Source organism: Onychostoma macrolepis, chromosome 01 (genome assembly GCF_012432095.1).
Source record: "Onychostoma macrolepis isolate SWU-2019 chromosome 01, ASM1243209v1, whole genome shotgun sequence".
NCBI lineage: Eukaryota > Metazoa > Chordata > Actinopteri > Cypriniformes > Cyprinidae > Onychostoma > Onychostoma macrolepis.
In genome coordinates this window covers 20,088,169-20,115,864 of record NC_081155.1, presented here as the reverse complement: position 1 = coordinate 20,115,864, position 27,696 = coordinate 20,088,169, and the positions used below count along the sequence as shown (strand labels likewise).

Below are 27,696 nucleotides of genomic sequence, written 5' to 3'. Positions count from 1 at the left end.
TTTAGGCTATAGAGTGAAAATAGTTTCTTTTCGATTTTTGTTATCAGAAATTTACAATGGTGTTTTGTGTCAGCATTTCATGTTAATTTGTGGACGTTTTAGTGTTGTTTTATCACTCTGAACACGACCCTGCATCATATAGGAGTATTGGCCATGCTTTATGGACAGTACAATTTATCACGTGACATTGCCTACTGTGCTACATGCTTAAAAATAAAGTTTATTTATTGGCTTTGATGGTTCCATGAAGAACCTTTAACATCCATAGAACCTTTCATTTGGACAAAGGGTTCTTTATAGTGGAAAAAGGTCCTTCAGATTTTTTTTTTTTTTTTTTTCACATTAGGGAAAAATGGTTCTTTTTAAAAACTGTTCAATGAAAGGTTCTTTGGGAACCAAAAACCTTTTAGAAGCCTTATTTTTAAGAGTGTACCTGTACTGACAAGCACCATAATAATACATTTTAAGACAAAAGGCAAATTTTGGTAGTTCAAGAAGATGGGTTTATTAACATTATATCACTTAATGAAAAATATATGTGGTTAAAAGTTGTAAAATATACAAGCACCATGCCATCCTGTACTACTTGAAACATGGCAACCACTGCTGTCAGTGTTTTTTATGTTTTTTTTTATTGTAAATTTAATGGGATATTTTTTAGTGTACCAAAGCATTACTCTATTTGTCCCAACACAGCAACAGTGGCTCAACCAATGGAGTGCGTTTGGGGCGTGACTATCTGCTAGACCAACCAATAGAAGAGGGTGGGAGTGTTTAAAATAAGATGGTGTGAGTGTTCAAAATAACCTGTTTGAAAAATAACAATTTAGCAATTTCATTACATCATTTCATCAAGAAAATATGTACTTCGGCTTTAAGACAAAACACTAAATCAATCAAGATTATGAAGCACATGCTTTATATAACAGTATTAAATAACAGTTCCACAATGAAAAGAAATACAAAACTGTATATTGTCATGTGTATACACATGTACATGTGTGTACGAGTGTGTGTGACTCAACTGTATCCTGGCAACATGAGAGAAAGAGGGAGGAGTGTAGTAGTCTGTCTCTTTCTCTCTGGTTCTCTCTAAGGGAGCGTCTGTTTTGAAATATGCATGAGTGCTCAGTTTCACTTTTCTCATTTCTGCGTACTTGGAAAGCAGCTCCGCTCCCTGAAGAGCAAACCTCCAGCTCGGCACTGCAAGTGCTGCGTAACCTGCATCATTAGGGGTCAATACCACATGCAAAGACTCAAGACGACACAGCCCGTGGGACACTTATTACAGTTTGCTCTAAGAATAAAAAGGAGTTTGAAATGCTACTTAGTTTGATTCTGTTGTGGATGTCATAGCAGGTCAATAAAAGTTGAAATGGTCTTCGTAATTGGTGCGAAATACAAAGTATAGAGGACATTGAAAATCAGTAAAGTATAAGGGAAACTTTTAAAGAGGTTTTCCTTTTTTGCATTTGTTATCTAGTTATTTGAACCAGTCTGTTTAAACAAGGAAGTTATAAACCTGATCCAGAGAGCTTGACTGTGAATGTGCTCTATTGTATGCTGCAAACGTAGCAGGTCATCCAGGTGCTCCATTAATATTTTGTGTTCCATGGGAAAATAAAAAAGACCTTAAAATCAACTTTTCTATTTTAAAATGCAATCTATTCCTGTGATTGCAAAGTCTTGAGTGTCACATTGTCTTTCAGACAATTATTCTAATAAGCTGATCTGAGAAACATTTCTTATTCAATGTTCAAAACAGTTTTGCTGCTTAAAGGCACAATATGTAAGATTTTTTTATTCAAATATCCAAAAACCAATAGAACAGTGTTATATATTTTGCTGACTTGTGTACTTACTTTATCCCAAATGTTTCGAAGAATGTTTATATCCAGAGAAATAAGCTATTTAACTACTGAGACGGACCGTGTCCATAGTGTCATTGTGTTGCCTGCCAATGATGTCACACACCCTCAATTTCCGGTTTTGTTTTGTAGAAAACATAGAAACACCAAAGACGCTTTAATATGTTATGCATTTTATTAGACAGGTGACGACCGCACAGAGTAGCATTATAACAGAACTTTTGATCTTTGACTTTTGGTCGACTGTGGCATCATAAAAGCTCCACTGCTTTCGAGCCGTGTGTCACGCTCTTCAAAATCTTTGCACTCGTTCAGCGGCCTCGTTTCGTTTCGACGGCTTTCTGCCTCACTCTGCTTCATACTACGATGTTAATAAATCTTTAATACATTAGCTCATCCATGAACATGATTTCTGCCCGAGTCCCGTCGGATTGCATCGGCTGTGGGGATGAAGACAACAACTCCCATGATTCCACACTCGCCCTCTAGCGGCGAAAACTTACATACTGTGCCTTTAATATTTATTAGGAAACTTCAGAATTCTCTGATGAATAGAAAGTTCTAAAGAGCAACATTTATTTGAAATACAAATATTTTGTAACATTTTAAATATCTTTACTCTCATGGAAGTGTTCACCCAAAAATGAAAATTGTCATTAATTACTCACCCTCATGTCGTTCCAAACCCGTAAAACCTTCATTCATATTTGGAACACAAATTAAGATATTTTTAATGTAATCTGAGGGTTTTCTGACCCTCCATAGACATTAATGCAACTGACAGGTTCAAGGCCCAGAAAGGTAGTAAGAACATCGTTAAAATAGTCCATAGTTTCATGTAAATCGTAATGTTATGAAGCTACAAGAATACTTTTTGCGTGCAAAGAAAACAAAAATAACGACTTTATTCAACAATTTCTTGTCAGTCTGCGACGTGTGTTCATGAGAGTATTTATGGGTCTTACGGGTTTGGAACGACATGAGGGTGAGTAATTAATGACAGAATTTTCATTTTTGGGTGATCTATCACTTTAAATATAACTGACAAAGCATGCGAAGAATGCTATCCATCACCAAAGAAAATTACTTCACATTTTTGTTAGTTTTTACAATAAAATTGACAAATAGATTGACAGAAATCCACTTAAACAGCTCATGAGGCAATATGTGTTTTTTCAACAATTTATTCAACAATTTCTTCTGTTCCACGTCAGTCTTCGACGCGTGTTCACGATAGTACCACGACGCATGCATGTGCACTCCTCTCTTTGCAAACAAGGAGCAGTGCATTCAGGTTCTACGTCAGAACGCTAGCTCCTGCGTCAGCAGCTCCACACACAAGCATAGTGGTACTCTCATGAACGTGTCAAAGAATAAAGTTGTTATTTTTGTTTTCTTTGCGCACAAAAAGTATTCTTGTAGCTTCATAAAATTATGGTTGAACCACTGATGTCACATGGGACTATTTTAACGATGTCCTTACTAAATTGATGACTAAACATTTCAGTCGTGTTTCTGTCTATGCAGGGTCAGAAAGCTCTCAGATTTCTTCAAAAATATCTTAATTTGTGTTCTGAAGATGAACGAAAGTCTTACGGGTTTTGAACGACATGAGTGTGAGTAACTAACAGAATGTTCATGTTTGGGTGAACTATCCCTTTAAATGAATCCTTGCTGAATAAAATTATTCATTTTATACTGACCACCAACTTTCAAACGCCAGTTTATACTGTCTTCCGAAGCTCAATTATAAGTAAGAGAAACCGATTTAGTTCAAAAACCTCAGTAAAGCCTAATCCCGGACCACCTAAACAATCCTGTGTTATAACAGCTGTAGATCTGGACAATATTCATCAAAACATCATGATAAAAATAGCATTTGTGAACACACGTACATCTACAATTATTCGATAATTAGGACCAGAGAACACAGGGGCAAGGAGTAAATCCATGGTCCATTAATTTTCTGAGAAACAAACATTTCCAAAAGTATGTTCCAAAAACTTCCACACCACATGCTGATCTGTTTGTGTGCATCTGTGTTTATTAGACTTGTGATGGCTTTGGATTCATCATCCATGATAATTATAACATATGACAAAGGTTAGAGTTGGTAAGTTTGAATAATTCCTGTGAATCAGTTCAAATGGTCCTTTGATTTATTCATTTCAAAATTTAGATTCAGCTTGTATTGTTATTTAAAAAAAAAAGTTAAATAATGTTTTTTTGTACTGCTGTAAAATTGCAAGCTGCGACGTGAAAGTTACTATAATGGTGCAGATAGACCTATTGTACTTAGTTTCTGATTCAGGTTGAAGTTCGCTAAAATGAGGAAGAGGCCCAAGAGGAAGGAAATGGAGTTAAGAAACAACAAATGTCCATTTTGTAACAGAACATACACATTATGTATTTCATATTATGCAAATACTAAAAGATGACCACTACAGGGCCACATAAAAATATCTTTAACATAAATAGTTTAAAGTTCCTAGTCTGACATAACAAAAAGGATAAAGTAATATAGTTTCTTCATTAACACTGTTTTTGTTGTGTCCAATGTGTAAAAGCTTGTTGATCTGGTCTAAGCAGAAGTGAAATGCTAAGACAAGGACTAAGCTCATTCTGTGTAGATCACCAGTGACAGATAATCCTGTCAGTGCAAAAGTTCATTTTGAGAGGGTTGACGCCACTATGCTTATCCTAAAGTCCATGCCAAATTAAAGTGCAAATGGTTCTTACCATAACCTGGAGTTTACATGGCGACTATATAAAGTACTGTTCAAAAGTCTGTTTTTTTTTTTAGGAAATTAATACTTGTATGCATCAAGGATGCATTAAATTAATCAAAAGTGACAGTAAATACATTTATAATGTTACAAAAAAAACAAACATGTACCACGGTTTCCACAAATATATTGAGCAGCACAACTGTTTTCCACACTGATAATGATAAGAAATTAAGGATCGTGTGATACTGAAGACTGGAGTAATGGCTGCTGAAAATTCAGCTTTGCCACCACAAGAATAAATTGCATTCTAAAATATATAAATATAGAAAACAGTTATTTCGAAATAATATTTTGCATAGTGCTGGGCAGTTTAATCAAAAATCTGTTTCACAGCATGATACAGTTGCAGAAACACAGCATTTTAATCACGGTCCAAACAAACATGCTACATTATAGCATGGGCGATTTTTAATGTAGGCTAAATTAGATTGTACGCAAATTCACTGTCTGACAGCAGGTGGCACTTATGGAACAGCAGCAATAGAATGTTTCCTTGGTTACTGCTGTACAGTAATATGCATTATATGGAGGTAAGACAAAAAGAAAATACCATCTAAACTTGGATAAAACGTGTGACGGCATCGCAGCAAGAGTGTTATAATAAGGCTTTTGTCCAATGACACAAGACAGGACTCCAACACTGGGATTACGACAGCAGTATCGTGTGCGTACAGACTGGACAAGTATTAGCATGTGGTGCATTTACTGTTTCATGCAAATGCCAGAGACATGAAAATGTGTTTATAAAGAGTACATATGCCTGCATGTTCAACTGTTCACTACTTAAAAATAGCAATTTCAGTCTTTCCACCTCAATTTCACAATGAATTCAAGTGTGTTACTTGCGGTTTCTTTGTTATTATATGAAGTTTACAACAACTTTCAAAGTGAAAATTGTTTCAATGTAACTCCTACACCAAAAAAGGTTCCTTTAATGCAAATACACCAGCATCTGAATGAAAGATCATGGTTGTGTTCGACACAATCTGGTCATTCATCCGATGACTCCTGATGAGTGTTTGGCCCTGGTCAACTCCACAGACAATGAGGGCAAGAAACCGTTCGTGTGCCTCGAACATGTGTATGTTGTGTCTGTGCACCAATTTCTGTGTGACTCAAGGCCAAAGCAGTGGGAAACCTTGCCATGGAGGAGCTGCATAAGTGTGTGTGTGTGTCTGATGACACTCATCTATATTTAACTGGCTCTCTCATACGGTATGAAAGAAAGGCAGAGGCAGAGACTGACTTCCAGGCATCTTCCTAATCAATAATGAAGCGGTTTGCAGTTTGTCTTCAAACAAACACACACAAGCCTGATAAGATGCTCCACAGATTATTTGCCTTTCTATTCTCTTCAAAGATCAATTATTAAACTTCACTAATGGGTAAAATATTCTCTTTTACAAAAAAAGAGAGTATAGCAATAGTCTGAACAAACAGTACTTCTAACCAGGTCTTGGAACAAGCAGTATCTTCTTCAGCCTTTGTTCCATGTCTATACAATGACAAAAAAAAAAAAACTCCCCACGTCACTTGACCTTATATAAGATTTTCAAAGAATGGACACTCAGAACAGATGATGTGTCACCGGTACTCAAAGATCCAACATGAAAGAAGATGGTCACATGAGATGCTTCACAGAGATGGTGAGAAGATGATCAAGTGGGCCATGAATCACTTGTTTTCCTAGAACAAGTTTTATAGTAGACTTCACTGTTTCTGGATCAGTCTTTGCATCTGAAGCGCTAAGATGATCGTTGACCAATGTGATGATGTCTAAATTCATCATACTGGAACTGGTGGAACACAGTGGACTTAGTATGCACTCCATCTCTCATTCCTTCTCCATTTCTCTCTCTCTAACATCCAAACATCATCAGAAATCTGACAGCCACTGGGTACTTTCTCACAACTTTCACAGACACGTATTAACACTTATGCCTGCCTTCTCATCCAGATGTAAATTTACATGATGTGTAAGGACACTCGCATAGCATGCAACTACAGCAGTGCTAAGATCAGGCTTCGACTGCCAGTACACACACAAAGCATGAAAATCCTATAGCAGCTGCTGTCAGTGCACTGCACGAAAGTCACAATATCGGAAGTAACAGCATTACATCTAATATTAGTGCTGAACAAACACCAGGGTGTTGCGAATGTAAAAAATGACTTGTGTGCACTGGTGCGAGAGACTTTTGACACCTGATCAAAACTCATGAACTTGAACAAAATCCCACCAGAAAACCCTGTAATGCATCTAACCTTTTAGAGAAAATGATGTTCACATTTCAAACTTCTGAACTACTGATCTGTTAAGCATTACATAGTATTTTAATAATATTATATAAGAATTAACATCAGCAATTTATTTTTTATGTTTATTAGATACTCATAAGGTGATGATGAATCAGTGCTGTTGTTGTTGTTGTTTGGCAAAATAATAAAATAAAATGTCTTTGTCATATTATTAGGTTATATTAAGTTTCTGATTTTGTAATCATTCATAATTCAGTTTTGCAATGCTTATGCATGATGCATTATGACAGAAAAAGCTAACTTTTGAACTTTGTTTCAACACAAATGCACGTGTAGAATCAGTGGCAGAGCTTGTCTATTCACTATCTAAGTGCACATGACAAAGCCTGGGTTAAGTGCAAGCTTTACAAATTGGAAAAATCCGAACTCAAACAGCTTCAAAGAGAAAATCGATGCAAAATGGCCAGAACTGTTAATGGCATATTTATTTATTTAGCCATGGTTTTTCTTTCCAAATAATATCACTATATTTGAGAGCCTAGTCTGCTTAGCAGGCCATCATAGTGTGTGACACCTATTGAGGCCTGAATACACAATATCAGGAGCGAAAAAAAAAAAAAAAAACACAAGCATTCATAAACAAACATAAATGCAGAAAAGTTTCAGATGTTCATTATAAAATGGCCAGCATCGACAGAAAAAAAAAAAAAAAAAAACCTGCATACTTCTTGCAAAACATATTGATTGTGATGTGATGCGTAATGATGCATACTTTCTTGAAAAGTTATCAAACCTTTGCGCATGGAGAATTGTGACTATTCTCCATAAAGATACATATATTCCAGCTCTCAGCTGTGGTACTGTACAACAGTCACGCAAACCACATCAAGGCATGAAATCACCTGGTGTAAGAGTGAAGCATGAGTAATTCACTGGATCACTTCACAGTCCACACAAGTTTAAAAGGTGACAGTGTGCCTGAGAACAGTAGGAATTATGAAACAACATCTCAGTTAATACTGAAAATACACTACTGTCCAGCAACTTGATTATTCCATAGGACGACCAGTTGCAAGAACAAATAGGTCTAGTGCTTTGTTTCGGTTCTCTCTGAGAAAACAGTGGGTTTCCTGGATTTGAGCACTTGCATGTGGACATATTGCATGCGTGTTTGTGTGAGAATGCACAGCAATGGATCCAATAAGCCTCAATATTAAAAATGCCCAAAGACAGCCATATAGGATATCATCTTCTCTGAAATGTTTTGCAGTGTGCGTGTGTTTGTGTAAAAGAAACGGCGACGAGAAATCACTCTCACAGCAATATTGATTTAATTGCATGGACTATGTGCTGCAGTGTTGACATACACCTTGTCCTACATTCCAGTGGAACATGTGTACATGCATACCAGCATGAAAGTGTGTGCTGCAACGATAACACAACAGAGAGCATGAAGTGTGATTAAGGGAGGTCATAGTGCCAGTAACAGCAGCAGTACAACATTGCAGTTGGCAAGAAAATAATCAGTGGTGTTGTTGTTTTTAACTAAATCAAAAACTATTAAAAAATTTTTTTCGTAAATTTAGGTGAAGTTAAAATAAATTATAAATATTAGATGAAAAACAAAAATTAGAAAGTTTACTAAAATTACTAAAACAAGATTTAAAAAAAATAATAATAAATTTAAAATAATAATAATAATAATAATAATAAATATATTTATTTATATATATTTAGCTTGTGACAAAAAAAATGACAAAAGCACTAAACATAATCACTAAAATTAAATTAAAAAAAAAAAAAAGTTGTATAAACTTAATTTAAAAAACTAATAAATATACTATTATTATTAAAATAACACTGAAAACATTACACAGATACAGATGGACCTGAAAAGTATTCAGAAGAGTAAAACTGTAAATTGTGTAATTTAAGACCTTAAGGCTGTACATATTTTCTCCTCCCTATTCGGACAAACAAAAGGTGCGTGGATTCCGGTAATTGACTCCAGTAACATTACTTCCCTATCTAGTGTTCTTGGGTTAGTTTCTGTTTGTCACTTATTGAACAAATAGCAGGTACAGATCGCTAGTTAGTAATTCCAAACATCTTGGTATGGGGCTGCCAAGCTTCGAAAAGGACAAAAAGTTTCACTCATATTACCCAAGTAGTTGGTCTCCGTTAACTATTTTTTTCCATACTATGGAAGTCAACGGGGATCAGAAACTGTTTTGTTACCAACATTCTTCAAAATATCTTCTTTTGTGTTCAAACTCAGGTTTGAAACTATACTTGAGGGTGAGTAAATGATGCCAGAATTTACATTTTACTAATACCATCCCTTTAAGGCAGATAATTCAAATAAAAAAAAACTGTGCAAAAGATAATAGCTTACAAAAGAATCGCTAACAGAAACTAGAACTACAGTTTTCAGGTATCCTAGGTTCTGGACAAACAACCCCTGCAGGAAAATAAATTATTTTTATAAACGACTGCAGCTTTTCTGAGCGCTGAATTGCTTACACGCAGATCGCACAGTGAGACGCATCGCACACATTTATACCTGCGCTACCAGTCTTGTAGGCCTCCTAGCAAACACATAGAGAAGATGAGAAAGTTACACAGTGGTAATATGCTCTTGGAGTGTCTGACGTCACAAACCTCGTGTAACCCTGCCAACTCAGGAGTTAAATTTAGATCTTGGGCACTGGTCCCAGACACTGCAAAACAATGTGATACCGCAAGCACTGCTTTAGCTGGAGATACACACACGGCTGCTGGACGCGACTTTAGGACTGATAAAGTGTGCATTAAGCACACTAGAAGAAAACTATTATGAACTTTAAGAACTGCAACTTGGTCCAGAGGTGAGTTTGTGCTGAAAACTAAACTTTCAGAGGTCTCAAAGGTCCATAAGCCAACATGAAGCAAATCATCCTGTAGTTTTCCAACTTCTGCTGCTGCTTTCTGTTTTTATACAACATACAAAGGCCTTGTTCATACGTGGTATTAAAATAAATTACAGATGATCCGTTAGAAATGGGACAGCACAAAATATGGGTTTCAAAATACCAGTTCAAATGAATTTGGACCCTACAGTAACATACAGTGTTGTTATTGTTGACTAAAACTGTTCAAATTGATTTCATGATTTGAAATACAGCTAAAATAGAATCAAATTAGATGAAAAACTGTAACTTAAAAAACTTCACAAATTGTACCTATAAAAAAAAGTTTGTTCAAAAACTAAAATCACTAAGACTGAAATATAAACAAAGCTAAATAGAGATATTGAAATATTATATATATTTAAAACTTCCTAAAAATCAAAATATTAATAATATAAATAACACTACCAGGCTGATGTAGTGAAGATGACTAGATTAAGAGACCCTCGCTTTGACAAATCTAACCAAACAGTGGTTGAATGTGGTGCACGTTAGTGCCAGGTGAAAACAACATGTCTCAACTGCCTACTTGTGACTTGATCACCCAAAACAAATCTTAAAGTGTAAAGGAGGCCTAAAAGAGATAGTACTGGAACCTCAGGTCTGAAGACTACAAGTTTGCACCTTTCTTCATCTCTTGGGGTTAAGATAAAATGTCATCACCTTACACTGGTTTCAAACTGTAGTGCCATGACACACACGACTCACAAAGACTTGCCCACAAACATACACATGAACACATTTTATTCTTGAGAACTGCCTACATAAACAACAAAAAAAACAATTTTAACATGTACTAGGCCTAAAAAGTCTAGCTACCCATTCCATAATGTCTGTACAAAATATGAAACTAAAACATTAAAAATGTACAGGTGTTAGCCACTGAAGAGTGTAAATCAAAATAACAATATCCACCTGTATAAATTAGGCATCATTTAATTAATCATTTGAATTAACATTAAAGACGTGTTAAGCCTGCTGGGGAATACTGGCTTTACCTAAAAAGCATTCATGCGCGTGCAGCAATTTCCTCACACTAATGCTGTCTACATAGGCAGCTCGCTAGGCTTTGACACACAGCCATTGTGTGGGGTCTGAACCCATAACGCACGCACAAGACCCTAACTCGACTTGATACAGCCACCTAGCTGCAGCACGGTGCTTATGTGGAGAAAAGACAGAGAAGCAGTGAGCCTGTGGTCTCTTTAAATCGCAATGACTCCGATGTGAGGCATTTGCTGCCAATATACCGCCTCACAGTAATGTCCACAGCGCACAGAGGGAGGTCGACGGCACCGGCCATTAACGCCTTGAGAACAACCCTCAGAAAACAGAGTCACTTAGCATTTCAAAGAAGACTGACACAAAAGGCACCGACACGATGCTCCTCCGCAATAGGTCCAGACTCAAGTGACTGATTTTAACACTGTAACTTTTCTGCGGTGGCGTCGGAACCGAGAGTCTGGAGATAACAAACTGATAAGCGCTCATCCTGCAAGTGTAGCCTATTTGTTTCCTCGCCACCCTTTATTTCTCATAAAATGATATCCACAGAATCCCTCTTAATAGTTGCACTGAGAGTTAAATGTGTCTTCGACTGCTTCGAAAATAAAATAACAAAAAAACAGGCTACTGTAGTAGCATCAATTCAAACAGCGCGCCTAAAAAGAAACTGAAACTAGTAGAGTACACTACTTTGATCATGCAAACCAGTGCAAATCTAGCAGTAAAACACCGAAAACGCACAATGGCGTACTTTACTAAGCAAGCTGATTTTGATTTCCAACTCCCATGATGTTATCTAAACATGTAACACGCCTGAACTATAAGTAGTAAGTAGGAGGAGATCGAGTGACATCATCAACTAGGCTACTACATAACTTTAATCAGACTGTACTACTGCAAAGTAGCTAAACGCCTCCAAAGTTACTCCAAGCTCTAACGCACTTCCACACGACTGCGAATGGTCCGCAACTCGTGCTGAAGTATGCTCATGTGTGCTATTATAAGTGCACCAATTCAGAGTTTTCCCGTATAAAAACACAGACGCCGAGCGAAAGTTAGCACCGCACTGCAACCCAAACAAACGGCGCGGCGTTGGTTCCAAACACCGGAGAGGAGACGCGTGTAAAAGAGCAGTCACGCACGCTAACGTTATAACGGAGCGCGGAACTCACCGCGATCAGAGTGCTGCTCCTCTGCTCGGCGCTCGCGGTCGAGTCGGGCTCTTGTTGCTTGCTCTGCTGCTTGCTGTTGCCGGATTTCTTGGCCCGCTGCTCTAAACTCCGCTGGTACAGACTCAGCGTCTCCCGGCGGTCCAGCTCCAGCTGCTCGGCGTGCGCTTGATGGTATCGGCTCTCGCAGTTGACGTGGTGCCGCCGGCAGCCCTCGATCCGCTGCCGCAGCCGCTCCACCACCGTGCTGTGCTTCGGTATGCCCACGTTACCGCCGCCGCCGCCGGTGCTGCTGCCGGTTGCATTAATGGCAGAGTTTAAGTTGACGTTACTGTTATTAATGCAAATGCCGCCGCCGGTCGGTACGGCAGCGGGGCTGGCAAAATCCCCCATCATCTGTGATTCGGGAAGAACTTTGTCAAGCCCCCCTGACTCTCTTTCTCTCCCCTCTCCAAAGCGGGGCAGAAGTCCGCTTCGCCAGGGAGGCAGATACAGTGAAATAGTGGAGAAATAAGCGTTTAAATGAGAGTAAATCCCTCCTCCGGGAGGATCGCCGTGTCAACCATTCAATAGACAACAGTGCGGGACCGGGTCTGTTACTCTCTCGCCTCTACTGGAGCTCCATCAAACATCCGGATGTTACTCGCAACCATCACGCGTAAGCGCCGCTGCTGCGCGCCCGTCGTTTTATTGTGTTGTCCTTTTGAAAAAAGTTTTGCCGTCTGCTGCGAACAGGCTCCGGAGTTGTTTCGTGAACTTGCATTTCATTAGTTTGGCCGGCGAAACCCTCCCCGAGCGCGAACAAGGTGAGCAGTTTCTTAAAGTCCCGACGGCTGGAGAGGAAATCCTACAGTCGCCAGTGTGTACGGCAGCTGCCACCATCACAATAATCGAGCGCTCCCCTCCTCCATGCTAGCGGAGTGATATCAGGACAACAGCCGAGCGAAGAGCAGCCACCAGCCTGCGAGCAGCACGCCAGCTCCGCGCAAAACACGGCGCGGAATCTAGTGCGCCGGACGCGGACTCAATATTGACTTCAGAGGAGGTGAATGATAGAGCGGTGTAATGCTTTACCGGCGGGTTGGGGTACTGCATCTGATACTCACGAGTTCATGAGAGTACAAAGCGCTATCTATCTATCGGACTGTGAGGTTATACGGGGAAACATATTTTTACACTATAAACACGTACAAAAATACAATCCTAAAATAAAATAAAATATTAAAAAATTTGAAAAAAAAACAATAATAGAAAAATAGGGTAGAGTGAGGAAACCCCCTTTAAACATTTACAGCAAAATCAGAGTACAGACAGTTTTTGCTTAAAATTAAAAAGAATATAATCAATAATTATGAATTACAAAATTATAATAGCCTTTTTCAAACATTTTGTTAGCTGATGCTAACTGGCTAGCTAACTAGCTACCTGATGCTAACTTGAGGTAATTTTTAAATATAAAATCCAAATATTTTTATTCAAACAACTATTGTAGTTAGAATACATTTGGTGGAAAAACAAAGTATTTGATGTTCAGAACAGAATAACTACAGTAATTTGCTCATTGCCCCCTGGGGGGGGGGGGGGGTTAATGTAGCTTAAAAACTAAGGTTCTTCTGTAGGTTTTAGGTTCAACAGTTAGTGGTTCTTTGGAGTTTAAAAGTTACATTGCAGGTTCTTCTGATCAGAGTATTGGTTACTGTGTTCTTTAACGTACAATATGGTTTTCTAAAGAACTGGAAAAGCAGCTTTCTAGAACATATGACACCTGAATGTAAAACAGTTGTTGTTGTTTGTTTTTTATTTAGTTTGTTTTTAGTTCATTTTAAGAGTGAGAAGTGTAATGCTATTTATTCATTCATTCATTCATTATTCATTCATGCTCTTTTCCTTTCCTAAACAATATAAATGATTTAAAAACAAAAACACCCTGTAGTCCACGTGTTTGCTGTGACGAACACACACTTGTGCTAGTTTTCACTAGCTTTATTTTCACAGATTGTCCACTCAGCTATTACCAGCGAGAGCTCTCTGCATTTCATAGTTATTTTTAAAGGTATTGCCCTTGCTCTTGAGCAAACTTTTCTTATGTGGTGTGTGTGCAGAAGATAATACACACATCTTAAGAAGTGACAGAAGAACGTAACAGGATCAGGTGAGGCCCTGAAGCACTGGCTGCAGTCAGTAAATGATGATAAGGGGGCTGGCCGGTTTTGTAGGTGTGTGTGTGTGTGTGTATGAGTGTGTGTGAGTAATTGTGAAAAAGTGCTGCTGCCCAGTCTGGTTTGCTGAGTGAGGCTAAAACGAATTGCAAACACATTCATTCTTACTCTCTCTCTCTCTCTCTCTCTAGCACATATACACAGATATAGTCAAAGCCAAAAGTTTGTGAACACCCTGTATTTTGCTGGGACTATTCTGGACCTGTTTCTCTGGGCCATCAAGATCAGCCTTTCTCCTGTTTTAATTGTATATAATAAAGTGTGCCAGACAGACTCTTTTAATTTTTTGTAATTATCTTTGATCAAACTAGCAGTTATATGCTAGATGTTTTTCATATATTTTAAAAACTCAGTCTTAGATGAGAACTGAGGATATTTACTGAATATTTGAATTGGCTGAAAATTGATGCATAATTAAAGTAATTATAAATATGGTATTACAATCATTTTGATGCACAAACGAAACAACACATTTCTAAGCATTTTTTGGTACTGCATTAAAGAAAAGTGCACTGAAAATGAAATCAGGGGAACAGTGTGTTTATGTGAAGATTCTTGTTGGTGAAGAATAATATATGAGATGGCCCAGGAACCAAATGTTTATTTGCCCTCTTGTGTCCATCAAGGAAAAGAGTGAGTGAAATGCTTTTGGTGTAAATCTCTGCCTCACGGAGCAATTCTTGGAAAAAAGCAGTAGGGCTATTACTTTCAAAATTCTAGGAATATAAATAACACATCCACCCAGGTTTGGGACTCTCTGTACTTTCTGGAATACTGACACTAGTAGTTGGAACTGCTCTTTAGTGTTTGTGCTACTGGTTTGCTTTTCTTCTGGATATTTTACTTGGTCTAGCAGCTGCAGAACTCAGTCAGATCTGAACAAGCAGGTGTGGGGAACAGTTCACCTGATCTGAAACATGCTTTACACCATGTGCTGTGCTTATAATAGATACCGAATAGCGTAACTTCTGTAAACACACATTTTCTCTAAGGTTTGCTATTAAAAACCAGGTTGTTACTTGTGTCACGTATTGAAACAGTTCAACAACCTTTACCAACAATTGCTTTTATTATGTAACGTTTACAACAAAGAGTTCTAATTGTTGAAATAGAGCTGTTTGATCACCATAATATTTTATAAATATGTAGAATCACTGGAAGCAACAAAACAAAAGCACCATGGAACGATGTTGTTGTTGTTGTTTTAAGTCAATCTCTAATGGATTTCAAGCTGTAACATTTGAATCACCCCACAAATATAAAATGTGACCCCTAAGCGCTTCTCCTCCTACAACACTCACATTCATCGGGAACTATTTTTACTCTTAATTTACTCTATAAATATCTTGATTATTTCAATTATCTTACAACATTACAACTTCTGTTCAAAATTTAGCAGTCAGCAGTCGGTAAGTTTAAAAAAAACATTTAAAAATTAAATTAAATTAATACTTTTTTGCAGTAAGGAGGTATTACATTGATCAAAAGTGACAGTAAAAATGTGTATAATTTACAAAAAAAATAAAAAAAGTTATTAATATGAAATATTTAATATGGGAAAACTGGAGTAATGGCTGCTGAAAATATAGCTTTGCCATCACAGTAATAAATTACATGTTAAAATATATTAAAATAAAAAACTGTAATTTTGAAACTGTAATAATATTTCAAAAATATGAGTGTTTCTTGCATCATTTTAGATCTAATAAATGCAGCAGTGCTGAGCAAGAGAGTTTTTTTTTAAAACTATTTTTCCAAAAGTATTGTGACTGTATGAGAAATAAGTATTTTGTCTTGCTTTCTGGTATAGATATTTCAAAATCCTTAATATGAGAGAGATTTTGTTGTTTTCAGAGAAATGAAATGAAATTTAGTGAGGTTTAAAAAAAAACTATTTGCCATTGGGATAAAAACACACACACACACACACACACACACACACAGTGCTTTGAGTTCTTAATAAGTTTTCTTGTTTTTTGTTAGACTTTAAGGTTTTTCGGAAAACAAAATTAAGAAAAATCCAGATTACTGAATTAAAAACAAAAACACTGAAAGTGTTATTAGTATTATTATTTGCAGTACATCAAATGTATGCGTGAGAAAAGGGGACGGACATTGAATCAGAAAAAGAAACGAGTCATATGGTCCACGTTTTCTGTGATGTTGTGAAGCAATGTAAATATTTAATGTGGTCACCCATCCATTAGAGTGCTGATAAACAGAATCAATGGAGCTGATAGATTGACTATCCATGAAGAGACCGAAAGAGAGAGAGAACACACAAAAGAGGAAGCATTTTACAGCTTTGCTCTCTTTCGCTTTTAATAATCCACAAGAATAATAATACTATTGAGGGACTAGACGTTTATTTTCAGACTGACTCTTTTGAATATGTTTACATGCTGGTGAGGAAAAGACAGGGATTACAGCAAAAGAGTGTGACAAGATATGGGTATGTATATATGAATACATGACTCCACTGAGTAGGTGGTGTGTGTGTGCGCTTTTTGCAGGCAGCTCTGTGCTGGATACGTGACTTCCTGTGTGTAGTAGCTGACATTTGTGTGAGTGTGTCAGTGTGTGTGTGTGTGTGTTAGGAGTGAGGGGGATCTCTGACTCATTCCCTTGGTATTCAAAAAAAGGATCCGATCTCTCAAGAAGAAGAATTAATGAGAGTTTTTAGGACAAGAGGTTGGAGGACAAAAGGGAAAGGCATGTGCGCAGGGGAGAAAAATGCAGAGACGAATTACAAGAAGAAAGAGAAGAGAAGCCCTGGCAGGTGAGCTGGCAGTATGCAGTGTGCCGTGGATCAGTGGAAATGCTCCCAGTCACGCATCCAACATGCAGCCGCTTAATGTACAGAGGGAGGGAGGTGCGTGGGTGTCCTAATTTTTTGCAGTCATGACTACACACTGTCTGCTCCGCCTTGTGACCGGCCTTAAATCATGACACTCCCTACAGGCCTTAAAATCCTCAAAGATACAATTGAGTGCATTACATTTGCAAAGGTGCCTTTTTTTATTTCTTTATTTTGGCTGTTGGTCGATATGTCTTTCAGCTTGGATTTTGACACCTAGTGGCGTGGATGCAGCATCATGCAAAAGCAAACAATTAAATTGTGCAAATGTGCTATCGGCAGTCGGCAATAATGAATGATTCTATGTGCAAAAGCATTTTGCTGGTCATGTGATCTGAACGTGTTGGCTCACATGAGGCAACCATTTTCATGTGAAAGAAAACTCATAAATAAATCAAACAATTTATTTATTTGTTTGTTTGTACATAAATGTACATCTTATAACACCAAATAAGCAAACGAATAAACCACTGTAATTATTTTCAAAATTGTGAAAACAAACAAACTGTGCTGTGGCATTTATTCATTCATTCATATATACGTGCATCTTGTAACACCACTATAAATGTACCCCAAGCTGTAATTGTAAATCTGCCATAAAGTGTAAGCAAATAAATACATGAATGCTGTGTATTTATTTATTTATAGTACATAAATATACATCTTGTAACATCACTATAGTTATATGCCAAACTGTTATTGCTGTTAAATGCAAATAAACAAACAAATAAATAAATGTTTTTGCTTTTTATTTATTTGTTTGTAGTCATTTAAATAAATATACATCTAGTGACACCACTGTAATTATTTCCAAAATTGTGAAAACAAACTGCGCTGTTGCATTCATTCATTCATTCATACATCTTGTAACACCACTGTATTTGTACCCCAAGCTGTAATTGTAAATTTGCCATAAAGTACAAGCATGCAAATGAACAACCGAATCGAATGAATAAACAAACAAACAGACAAAAATAAACAAAAAACAAACAAATAAATAAATAAATGCTGTGGCTTTATTTATTAATTTACACATCTTGTAACACCACTATAATTGCATTAATAATATATATTATATTGATCATATTTTATTGTAAATCTGCCTATAGTGCAAACAAACAAACAAAAATCTAAAGCATTTAAACCTATAAAGGGGCATTCAGGACTTTTAATAACTAAATGGTTTAAATGCAGAATATATTTTATGGTACACATCTAAATCAAAAATATGACAATTGTAAGTCTAAAATTAGAAAATCTGTTAACACTTTCTATGAAGCCCATATTTATAATACATTATACGGGTACTCTTAAGGCATTATAATGAATGCATAATGCATTATAAAAAACCTTATAGTATGTTATATCGTCTTATAAGTAATCCTAACAACAGTTATAATACATTATAATGCTTATGCATTTGTGGGTATAACTTTTAAGATTATGATTATTTTTAGCACAATGAACACCATATTAAATCTACTTTTACATTGATAATGGACTATATATCTTGACATTATTTAAGATTTGCATATCTTACTACAGTACATCTTGTAAGTGGTTAGGTGTGGAGTGTTATTTGAGTGATCCCTGTGAGTCTAATATTAATTTAGATGTGAGCTAGTTAATAATTTCAACTGAAAAAAAACAAACAAAAAAAAAAATTCAATGTTTATATGTGACCCTGGACCACAAAACCAGTCATAAGGGTCAATTTTTTTTTTATTGATATTTGAAGAGTTCAGATGCAAAAGCCTCTAAGTGCCGTCTGAAATTTTCTTCTAAAATGAGCATTTTTATCAGGCTCCTATATTTATGTTCAGTTATTTCACTTTAATTGCATAGAAAATGACCTATACATTGCCATTAGAGTACAATAATTACCTAATGATTTTTGACATAAAAGAAAAATCAATCATTTTGACCCATACAATGTATTTTTGGCTATTGCTACAAATATACCCCAGCGACTTAAGACTGGTTTTGTGTTCCAGAGTCACATATGTAAGGTTACATTTTATTTTGATGGTCCCCTTAGTCTATTGACTATAAGCAACTTTGCAATTACATGTCAACTTACTCTCATTAAAGTATTAGTAGGCTTAGGTTCAGGTTAGTGTAGGTAGAATGTTGACGTACTTGCAAAGTTACTTATAGTCGGTTTGTCTGTTGGGGAACCATCAAAATAAAGTGTTAGCATATATTTAGCAGACATACTAATACTACAATGACTGCTAGTTAACATGTAGTTGCAGAGTTACTTATCAACAGCTGTCTAAAGGGTACCATCAAAATAATCAAACTGATATTACAATAAAAATAGTTCAAAGCAAATGCGTCATATTACACATTCATCTGATCTGATATCTGACTAAATTATTACTATTATTATTACTATACTTATAAATGGTCATTGATGGCTTTAAGTAAAGTAGCATAAGAAAGGTGGCAAGACTTATAATACATTATAACTAGGAGAAATATAATCCATTGTAACTTAAATGGATGCGACGTGTTCACTGTGTTATAAATTATCATACATATTATAATACATTAAAATTGTTCTTATGAATATTCATAAGATGATATCACATATTATAAGGTTTTTTATAATGCATTATGCATTCATTATAATGCCTTAAAAATACCCTTATAATATATTATAAATATGGGCTTCATAGAAAGTGTTACCGAAAATCTTTTTATGCATGCATGTCAACAATGAAAAGAAGTGCTATCAAAAAAAAAAAAAAAATCAGTTTTAAATCAGTATTAAATGTATGTATTTTCCAGCAGCTGGTGTTCTAAATTGGTTTTACACTGTCGCTTTTGCTACAGCCAAAGCATGTTTACAGTGAAGTAAAGACAACATGTGTTGCGCATACACTCTCTGACCTGTGTGGAAATGCACATCGCTCCAGGATCTTGGCTGAAGAATCAATGGCAGAACAGCAGACTGCAGCAGACAGCAGAGGCGAGCAAACGATTGGCCTGTGCTTTTAACCACACTCTTGTTTCTGCCTTTTTCCTCTTTTTTTATTTTATAGGAAACCAAAAAACGAAAAAAACAAAAAATGTTAAAAAACCTCTCCACAGCATTTGAAATGCCTAGGAAAAGTTGCATGGATATCGATTAAAAAATTCTTGAATATGGGGCCATACTGAATAAAGAGAATTTATCACATGACATTAAGCATCAAACAAAAATGATTTGATAAGTAATATTGCATTTACTCTTACCAAAACCCCAAAGCACGACGCAAATACAGTGCCTTCCAGTCTGAAGCAGATATGGAGTTGAAACTATATATATTGCTAACATCAGATTGACTTAGCTTGCAGTTCTCCTACAGATGTCATCTTCTTCAGCAGGAAAAAGGAGGTACAGTATAAATGGCAACAACATAACAGAGACAGCTCACATGAGACTGAGCTCTGAGATCTGTCTAGGGTCTTTACCATGGTTTGATTACACTGGAAAGACAACCTTTTCCCCGGAACACTCAAACAAACACATTCCTTTTCCCAAAAGAACAGATTTATGCATTTTTTGTCATCTTGACAAAAGAACTCAGGCGTGGTTGTGCTAATCATACTAATTAAAGAAAATGAGATGCATGGAACAGTTCCCAAGATTCAACTGTCCACATGCAAATTTAATTGGCATACAGTATGGTGCGAACTCCAACATGCTTTAAATGTCTGTTTAAAATTCTGTGATAGAATAGTCATAACAAGTTTCCTAGATTACCAAACAACCAAATGCAGGTCTGTGTCAAGTCGGCTACTTACTGTATACCAAGTAAGTAACTGTATAATTCATGATTTTCTTTCTTCCTTTGACTGTTTAGCAATGGTTTAATGATACGTTTGCATCATTTTTGATGCTTGAAAGTTTTAACCCTATTTATAGTAATAGCGTGAAAAAGTATGACACATTATTTTCTGCAATATGTCTCCTTTATCTTTTGATGGATGACAAAATTTTCATTTTTGGTTAACTATTCCTTTACTGGGAGTTAATGAAACCCTCATTTTGAAAACTAAATTTTGTTTTGACAACTTTGTTTTCAAGTATATACCAAAATCATGGTTGCAGTCACAGTAATGACTGTCCAAACCACTAATGGCAGTTTGGTTGGCCAATTAGCATTGTTATGTTGCAACCAGGTGTTTTCTCACTGGCATGTAACCGCTCTGTCTCTCTGTGTCTCTGTGTCTCTCTGTCTCGATGTCTGAGTCGATGGCATTAGATGTAGACCTATGTGGGCAACATGTACCAAAGAGTGTAAAATAAGAACATGACCTCATTGTTTGTTTACTTGCTCAATCTTAGATTAGTGTTTTTCACATTTGACTAGTCATGCTGAGACTTGGACTCCTGGACTGCCTTTGGGCGACTCAATGACTAAGCATATTTTAGTACATACAATACACAGCCTGAATTCTTCATAAATGAATAAATTAGCACTGAAAGAAAGTGATTAACGTTCAGAAAATGTTGACTGTCAACCTCTGGAGATCAGGCTAATACGAGTTTTGTATACTTCTAGCAAAAAGAAGTATACTGTTTACCTCTCCCCTCAGAACATCCAAGATGTAAAATAGTTTGGTTCTTCATCAGAACAGATTTGGAGAAATTTTGCATTACTTTCTCACCAATGGATCCTTTTGCACTGAATGGGTGCCGTCAGAATGAGAGTCCAAACAGCTGATAAAAGCATTATAAATAATCCACACCACTCGAGTCCATCAGTAAATGTCTCGTGAAACAAGCTGTGTGTTGATAATAAATAAATTCAACATTAAGCCATTTTTAACTTTTAAACTGTTGCTTCCTTCCAAAATATGAGTCTCCTATCTATAATATTGCTTTCTCCAGTGAAAAAGTCATCTAATCTGAATCAGGGGAGAAATGTGCACAAATCAGGCACCCTTTACAAGTGAAAACAGTCCAATCCAGTTCTAAACAATTATGTCAGTGGATCTGATGTGAGAGGACAACAGGGAATGTTTCACTGGAGGAAATGTTATTGTGGATTATGGACTCATATTTTGGCCAGAAACGATGGTCTACAGTTAAAACTTCTTAATGATTTGTTTATTACAAACACGCAGCTTTTTGCTTCAGAAGATGATGATTGATGGGCTGGAGTCATGTGGATTACTTGTGTATTATTGTGATGTTTTTATCAGCTGTTTGGATTCAGCAAATGTTTATTTTTTGGTGAACCATTCCTTTAAATATAGTTTAAAATCAAATAAACAAAATGTAGTTATTTGTTTAATCAATTTATAAAACAAATATTAGTTTGATCTTACAATGAGCTGGGTAAAATATTTAAATTGTTGATGAATGCAGTAAGCACAACAATATTTGTAAAAACTGTGAAAACAGAATTATTTGATTGTCTTTATGCCATGAAAGGCTCCAAATGATGTTACTTGAGTCTCACTGCTTGTAATTTGTAAAACGTAAAACGTTTTGTAATGGAGTGAAATCACAAAACAATATCCATTCAAATACCAAATATTAACAATTTAAAGGATTATGTCAAAATTTTGACACTGGTGTATGGTTTTAATGGTTTATTTAACAGATATTTTGGGTTTAAAATGAGGTACTTTCCAAGCTAAGCTTTGTTAGGTTTTTTATTTTTTATTTATTTGTATTTTTTTTAGATAACAGTTTATTTAAAAATGTAATAAATAAAAAAAATAAAAAATAAAAAAAAAGTGCCCAATACTTTCAAAATATGACAGAAAAGACTACTGTATTCATACACTTTGAAAATACAGAGGTGGTTTTATTAGACAAACAAATTCATGTTTACAAGGCAAATTCAGTGACAAAAGGGAAAGATTGAAAGACTATGTGAAACTCATAATATAACACTAACACTTTACAAAAGACTTCAGGTCTTTGTAAAACATGAAATGGAGTCTCTGGAAGGTGAGTTGGATTTTGGTTTTACCTCCAAAGAATGCACATCAGATGCGTATGCTTAGTGAGAAGAGGATAGCTTTAATATCATTACTAAAAGTAACCCATGTATTCTGTGATCACTCAAACTCGAGGAAGTCCACAGATCTAATCCATGATCGAAAAATGTAACTAAACCCACATGCATTATCACGCACATAGTTAGACCAACTGAGATCTGTTAAATATTTTAAAGCCAATTCCATTAGTAAAATGAATTACACAGTAAGATAGACAGGCAAGAAAGACACACACACAAACACACCTATTCATGCACTCACAATATGTTCATGCATAATCTATGTGCACATCTATTTTTGTCTTGTTTAGAGACACAAACCACTGATATTTATATCTAACATTTTTATTATTATTATTGTTATTTAAACTCACAGACACAAAAGAAAGCCTGTGTGCTAGTACTAAACAGTGTTAGACAGTGAAAACTCTGGTGATTAGCTGATCATTTCAGGACATGAAAAGTTGCAGTCAGGACACTGACACACACACACACACACAGAGAGAGAGAGAGAGAGAGAGAGAGAGAGCTCAGATTAAATTCTCCCACTTAAAGTAGACATGTTCACATGTTTTACAGTGAATACAATATTCACATCAAGTGTTATAGCTGAATTGCTTTTGAACTGTGAACATGTATACAAGGACAAATCAACTGAAGATTAAATAAAGGCCACTTATGACATAAAATCATAAGAATAGTCTAGACCTACTTGGTTTGAAGCATGTCTCTGAGTATGTATATATGTTTTGTGTTCATTATGAAATGATTATGTAATGAAATCCACTCTTGAGTCAGCTTCTGTGAATGTTTTGGTAGATTTACAGCATCATTATGCTCTGGTTTAAAAAAAAAAAAAAAAAAGTACTTTGGGCTGTGCTTGTATCCATCTGTATATGTTTTGGAGCACTATAATATTCTACTGTAGTTTAATTTATATTATGTCTTCTTTTAGTGGCTGCCAATGAAGCTTTTGACTAACTGAGTCATGCTATCTATCTATCTATCTATCTATCTATCTACAAGGACAACAGAAAAATGTGTGAGTATAACAAATTTAAATTAAAGGATGGAATGAGAGACCAAGTCAACTGGAGAAATCAGGACTTTAGACAGAAAGATGGATGAACTTGAGTGAAGAGGTGAGAAGAATGAATTGGACTACAGTTATGAGCCGGCAGTGCAGAAGAGCGAAACATGAAGAGGAATGAGTCGAGCTGAACTATGGAATGTGAAACTACAGGTTGCAGATTAAGGAAAGGTAAACTTCCAAGAAGGTCATTCAAAATGTTAAGCGTCTTTGACTGATTAGAGGGAGGGTTGATAAGATTGTGCTAAACTGTTCTCATATGTTGTTCCTCTTCGAAATGTAGTGAGAGAACATTTAAGAGAGAATGGCAGTACTGGAATATCAGTCAGAATATTAAGACCTGTTTCTCATTGAGGTTTTCAACCATCAACCTCCAACCTTATTAAACATTATTAAGTCATTTTATTGTTAATTATTATTAAAACAAATATATTTTGAAATATATAGAATATTTATAAGATAATCCTTCACATAATCCTGTGATGCTCAACCTTCTTGACTCCAAGGCCCCCTATATTGTACATAGCAATATTCAAAGGCCCAATATTTACTTTATTTACTGGATAAGGATTTTAAAAAATATATTTTTTTACTCACAATTTTTACCTGTTAAAAATATTTTAGAGCTAGAAAAATTTATATTCTTTATGAAAAATATACTTTACTTTTCCAGGTCTAGAAGTTACATTTTAAAATTTAGTCATATTCATATCCAAGCTTTTTAAGACAGAGGGAAGCCAATGTCTTTATTTTATTTTTTTAATTTATGACTGTTTTGTCTAATTTTAAATAACTTTAAGTCATCTTGAGGCCCCCTTGGAAGTTTGCTGAGGCCCCCTAGTGGGCCTGGCTCCCTGGCTGAGAACCACTGCTTTAGAGTGTTCTTATTCATAAGTGCAACCCAATATTTACCATAATAGAATAACCAAAACCAACATGGTGTCATGAATACATGAAATATATAAGTTAGATTAAGACAAGGTGATTTTAATTACTACAACAAATGCATATCATCTATACCCTGCTAAACCAGATGGATGTCCAAGGGGTTCCCTGTTAGTGCTGATGATTGTTTTTGTATTATTAACAAAATTTGGATTACATGTGATGGCTGATGTTTTGAAATGAGCATTTGGAGGTGCAAACTGCAGATAATTAGAAAGACCATGACTTCAATGGATCTTACAAAAGAGTTTTTTTGTTTGTTTGTTTCTGTCAGGCGAGGAAGATGACGTGATAATGTCATAGAGACCATCTGCAGAGATGGCCCTGGCACTCCACCACGATGACAGCTTCTTCCTGTAGTGTCGCCGCAACAACGCCTCCCTGAAGCCTCTCCAGGGCCAGCCCTCCCAAATTCTCTCTGACACACTCATATACATACCATACTCTCAGCATGAGCATCTAAACAAATTTAGACAACAAATCAATATACTGGAAATTAAGTGATGTGCTTTGTAACTAGCATTACAAACTATCTTCATTTTCAGTGTCACATAAATACATATATACTTTTTTTTTTTTTTTTTTTTAGCATATGTGTCTGTATCATTGCATAAAAAGCAGGACCATTTACAGATTTGCGATTCCTTTCTTGTTAAGTATCTTATAAGGGGGATTTCATGCACTACACAGAAGGGAAGTGATTTGGAACATGTCTTCTATGTCTACTGCATAATTTTGCAGTGCAGGCAGATTGAACCTCGGCTGGATGTCACGCCTCAAAGCACTGGAGCCAGGTTCAGTGCCACCTCCTCTTCCCCTGGCTTGGCTGACCAAAACGTGGGCACAGGGGCACCTTCACTCCCTGGTGTGTCTTATGGTCTGGACTCGCTATGTTAGCATATTATCATTTGTATGGTCACCGGCAGCGTGATTTCTGTTGATAAGGGGGAAAGATCTGCTCGGCGAGTAAAAGAAAGAGGAAGGTGGAATTGGTGTGAAAAACAGAAAACAGAAAACCACATGCAGGTGTGTACTGTACTGCATGGTATTATTAAAACAGCATATAGCCTAGGCATAGTATATTACAAAGCTGTTTGATTGGTTGATGTTTTTAGTGACCCTTTTTGCTGTGTAGAAGGCAACAAGTAACATGCTTTTAAGAGTAAGTCATTGAATTAGTCACTCAACCTATTTGTTTTTTTGTTTTATTTAAACACTAACTGTTTAGAAACAAGTTACTGGCTGCATCAGAAATTGCATGTTCTCAGAGTATGTGTTTCTTTTGAATATGTATTTACAATTGAACCTTTAAAAAAGTATGTTCTATAGTTTGAATGTGTGTAGCATGAATGTAAGTGGCTCGATACTACCTTCTTGTTTTTGGAACAGCTATATAAAAGCTCTTCTTTGTTCACAGCATTACATTTACATTACAGCCGTTCTGGCTGTACAGGGAGAGATTCTGTCGCAGCACGTGTTTAGTAACACGGTTAATTACTGCTCTTGCACCAGTCAAAAAATAACATAAATTCTCATTGCTCTGCTGGTGCTCCTAAACCCAAAGCTGATTTTGGTCTGTACAGGACTGATTGTTGCTTGTGCTTATGCACAGTACAGATGGGTCGAGCCTCCTTTACAAGCATCAAGAGAGCCACCGCCAGCCGTGGGCATCTGTTAACTTTGCAGTCAGAAAGCAATGCGAGAGAGAACGAGAGACTGCCTATACATCTCCATTAGTGTTTATGCTTCAATCTGCCCCTCTGTCACTTATTGTGCCATTTTCTATCTGTCAAATTCTTATCTCCTGTCAATATATCATTTTGTTCCTTCCTTATTTTCCTGACTTCACCATCTCAACCTTCATCATCCTCTCTTTATAATTTCCTTATTCCTTCCTTTTCATTCATTCACTTTTCTCAAATTAAATTAGTTGACTTGAGCTTGACTTGAAATAGTCGTTGACTATTTTATTTATTTATTTATTTTTTACAAATTTTAAAGGAATAGTTCATTCAACAATGAAAATTTGCTGAAAATTTACTGAAGTTATCCAAGATTTAGATGAGTTTGTTTCTTCATGGGAGCAGATTTAGAGAAATTTAGTATCGCATCACTTGCTCAGCAATGGATCCTCTGCAGTGAATGGGTGCCGTCAGAATGAGTTCAAACAGCTGATAAAAACTTCACGATAATCCACTAGATTTCCACACGACTCCAGTCCATCAATGAACGTCTAGTGAAGTGAGAAGTTGCGTGTTTGTAAAAAACAAATCATTATGTCATTTTAACTTGAATCCATAATAACATTTCCTTCAGTGAAAAAGTCCATTCATTGTCTTTTGATTAGGCTTGTAAATCTTGCATTAACTGTTTCTCTGCCGTGTAATCACAGAGCCTAACCTCTAAAATTATAGATTATTATATGAAATATCAACATTTTAAGCTTGAATAAGCTTGGAACATTTGCAGGAAATGATGTGTTGTTCAATTACGTTGAGTATAATCAAAGGTAGGTCTACAATCTAAATTAATCACATCAATTAGT

The 27,696-nt window shown here is 36.1% G+C and overlaps 1 protein-coding gene across 1 annotated transcript in view; it reads right to left on the bottom strand.

Annotated features, from left to right (window-relative positions):
* The window catches only part of maml3 (mastermind-like transcriptional coactivator 3), a 111,342-nt gene extending 98,344 nt beyond the window's left edge, over nucleotides 1–12,998 (bottom strand). The window contains exon 1 of the mRNA XM_058775862.1: nucleotides 12,042–12,998. Within this exon, the coding sequence (XP_058631845.1) occupies nucleotides 12,042–12,434 (393 nt within the window). The 5' untranslated portion in view covers nucleotides 12,435–12,998. The remainder of the gene's footprint in view (nucleotides 1–12,041) is intronic.
* Nucleotides 12,999–27,696: the final 14,698 nt, after the last annotated feature.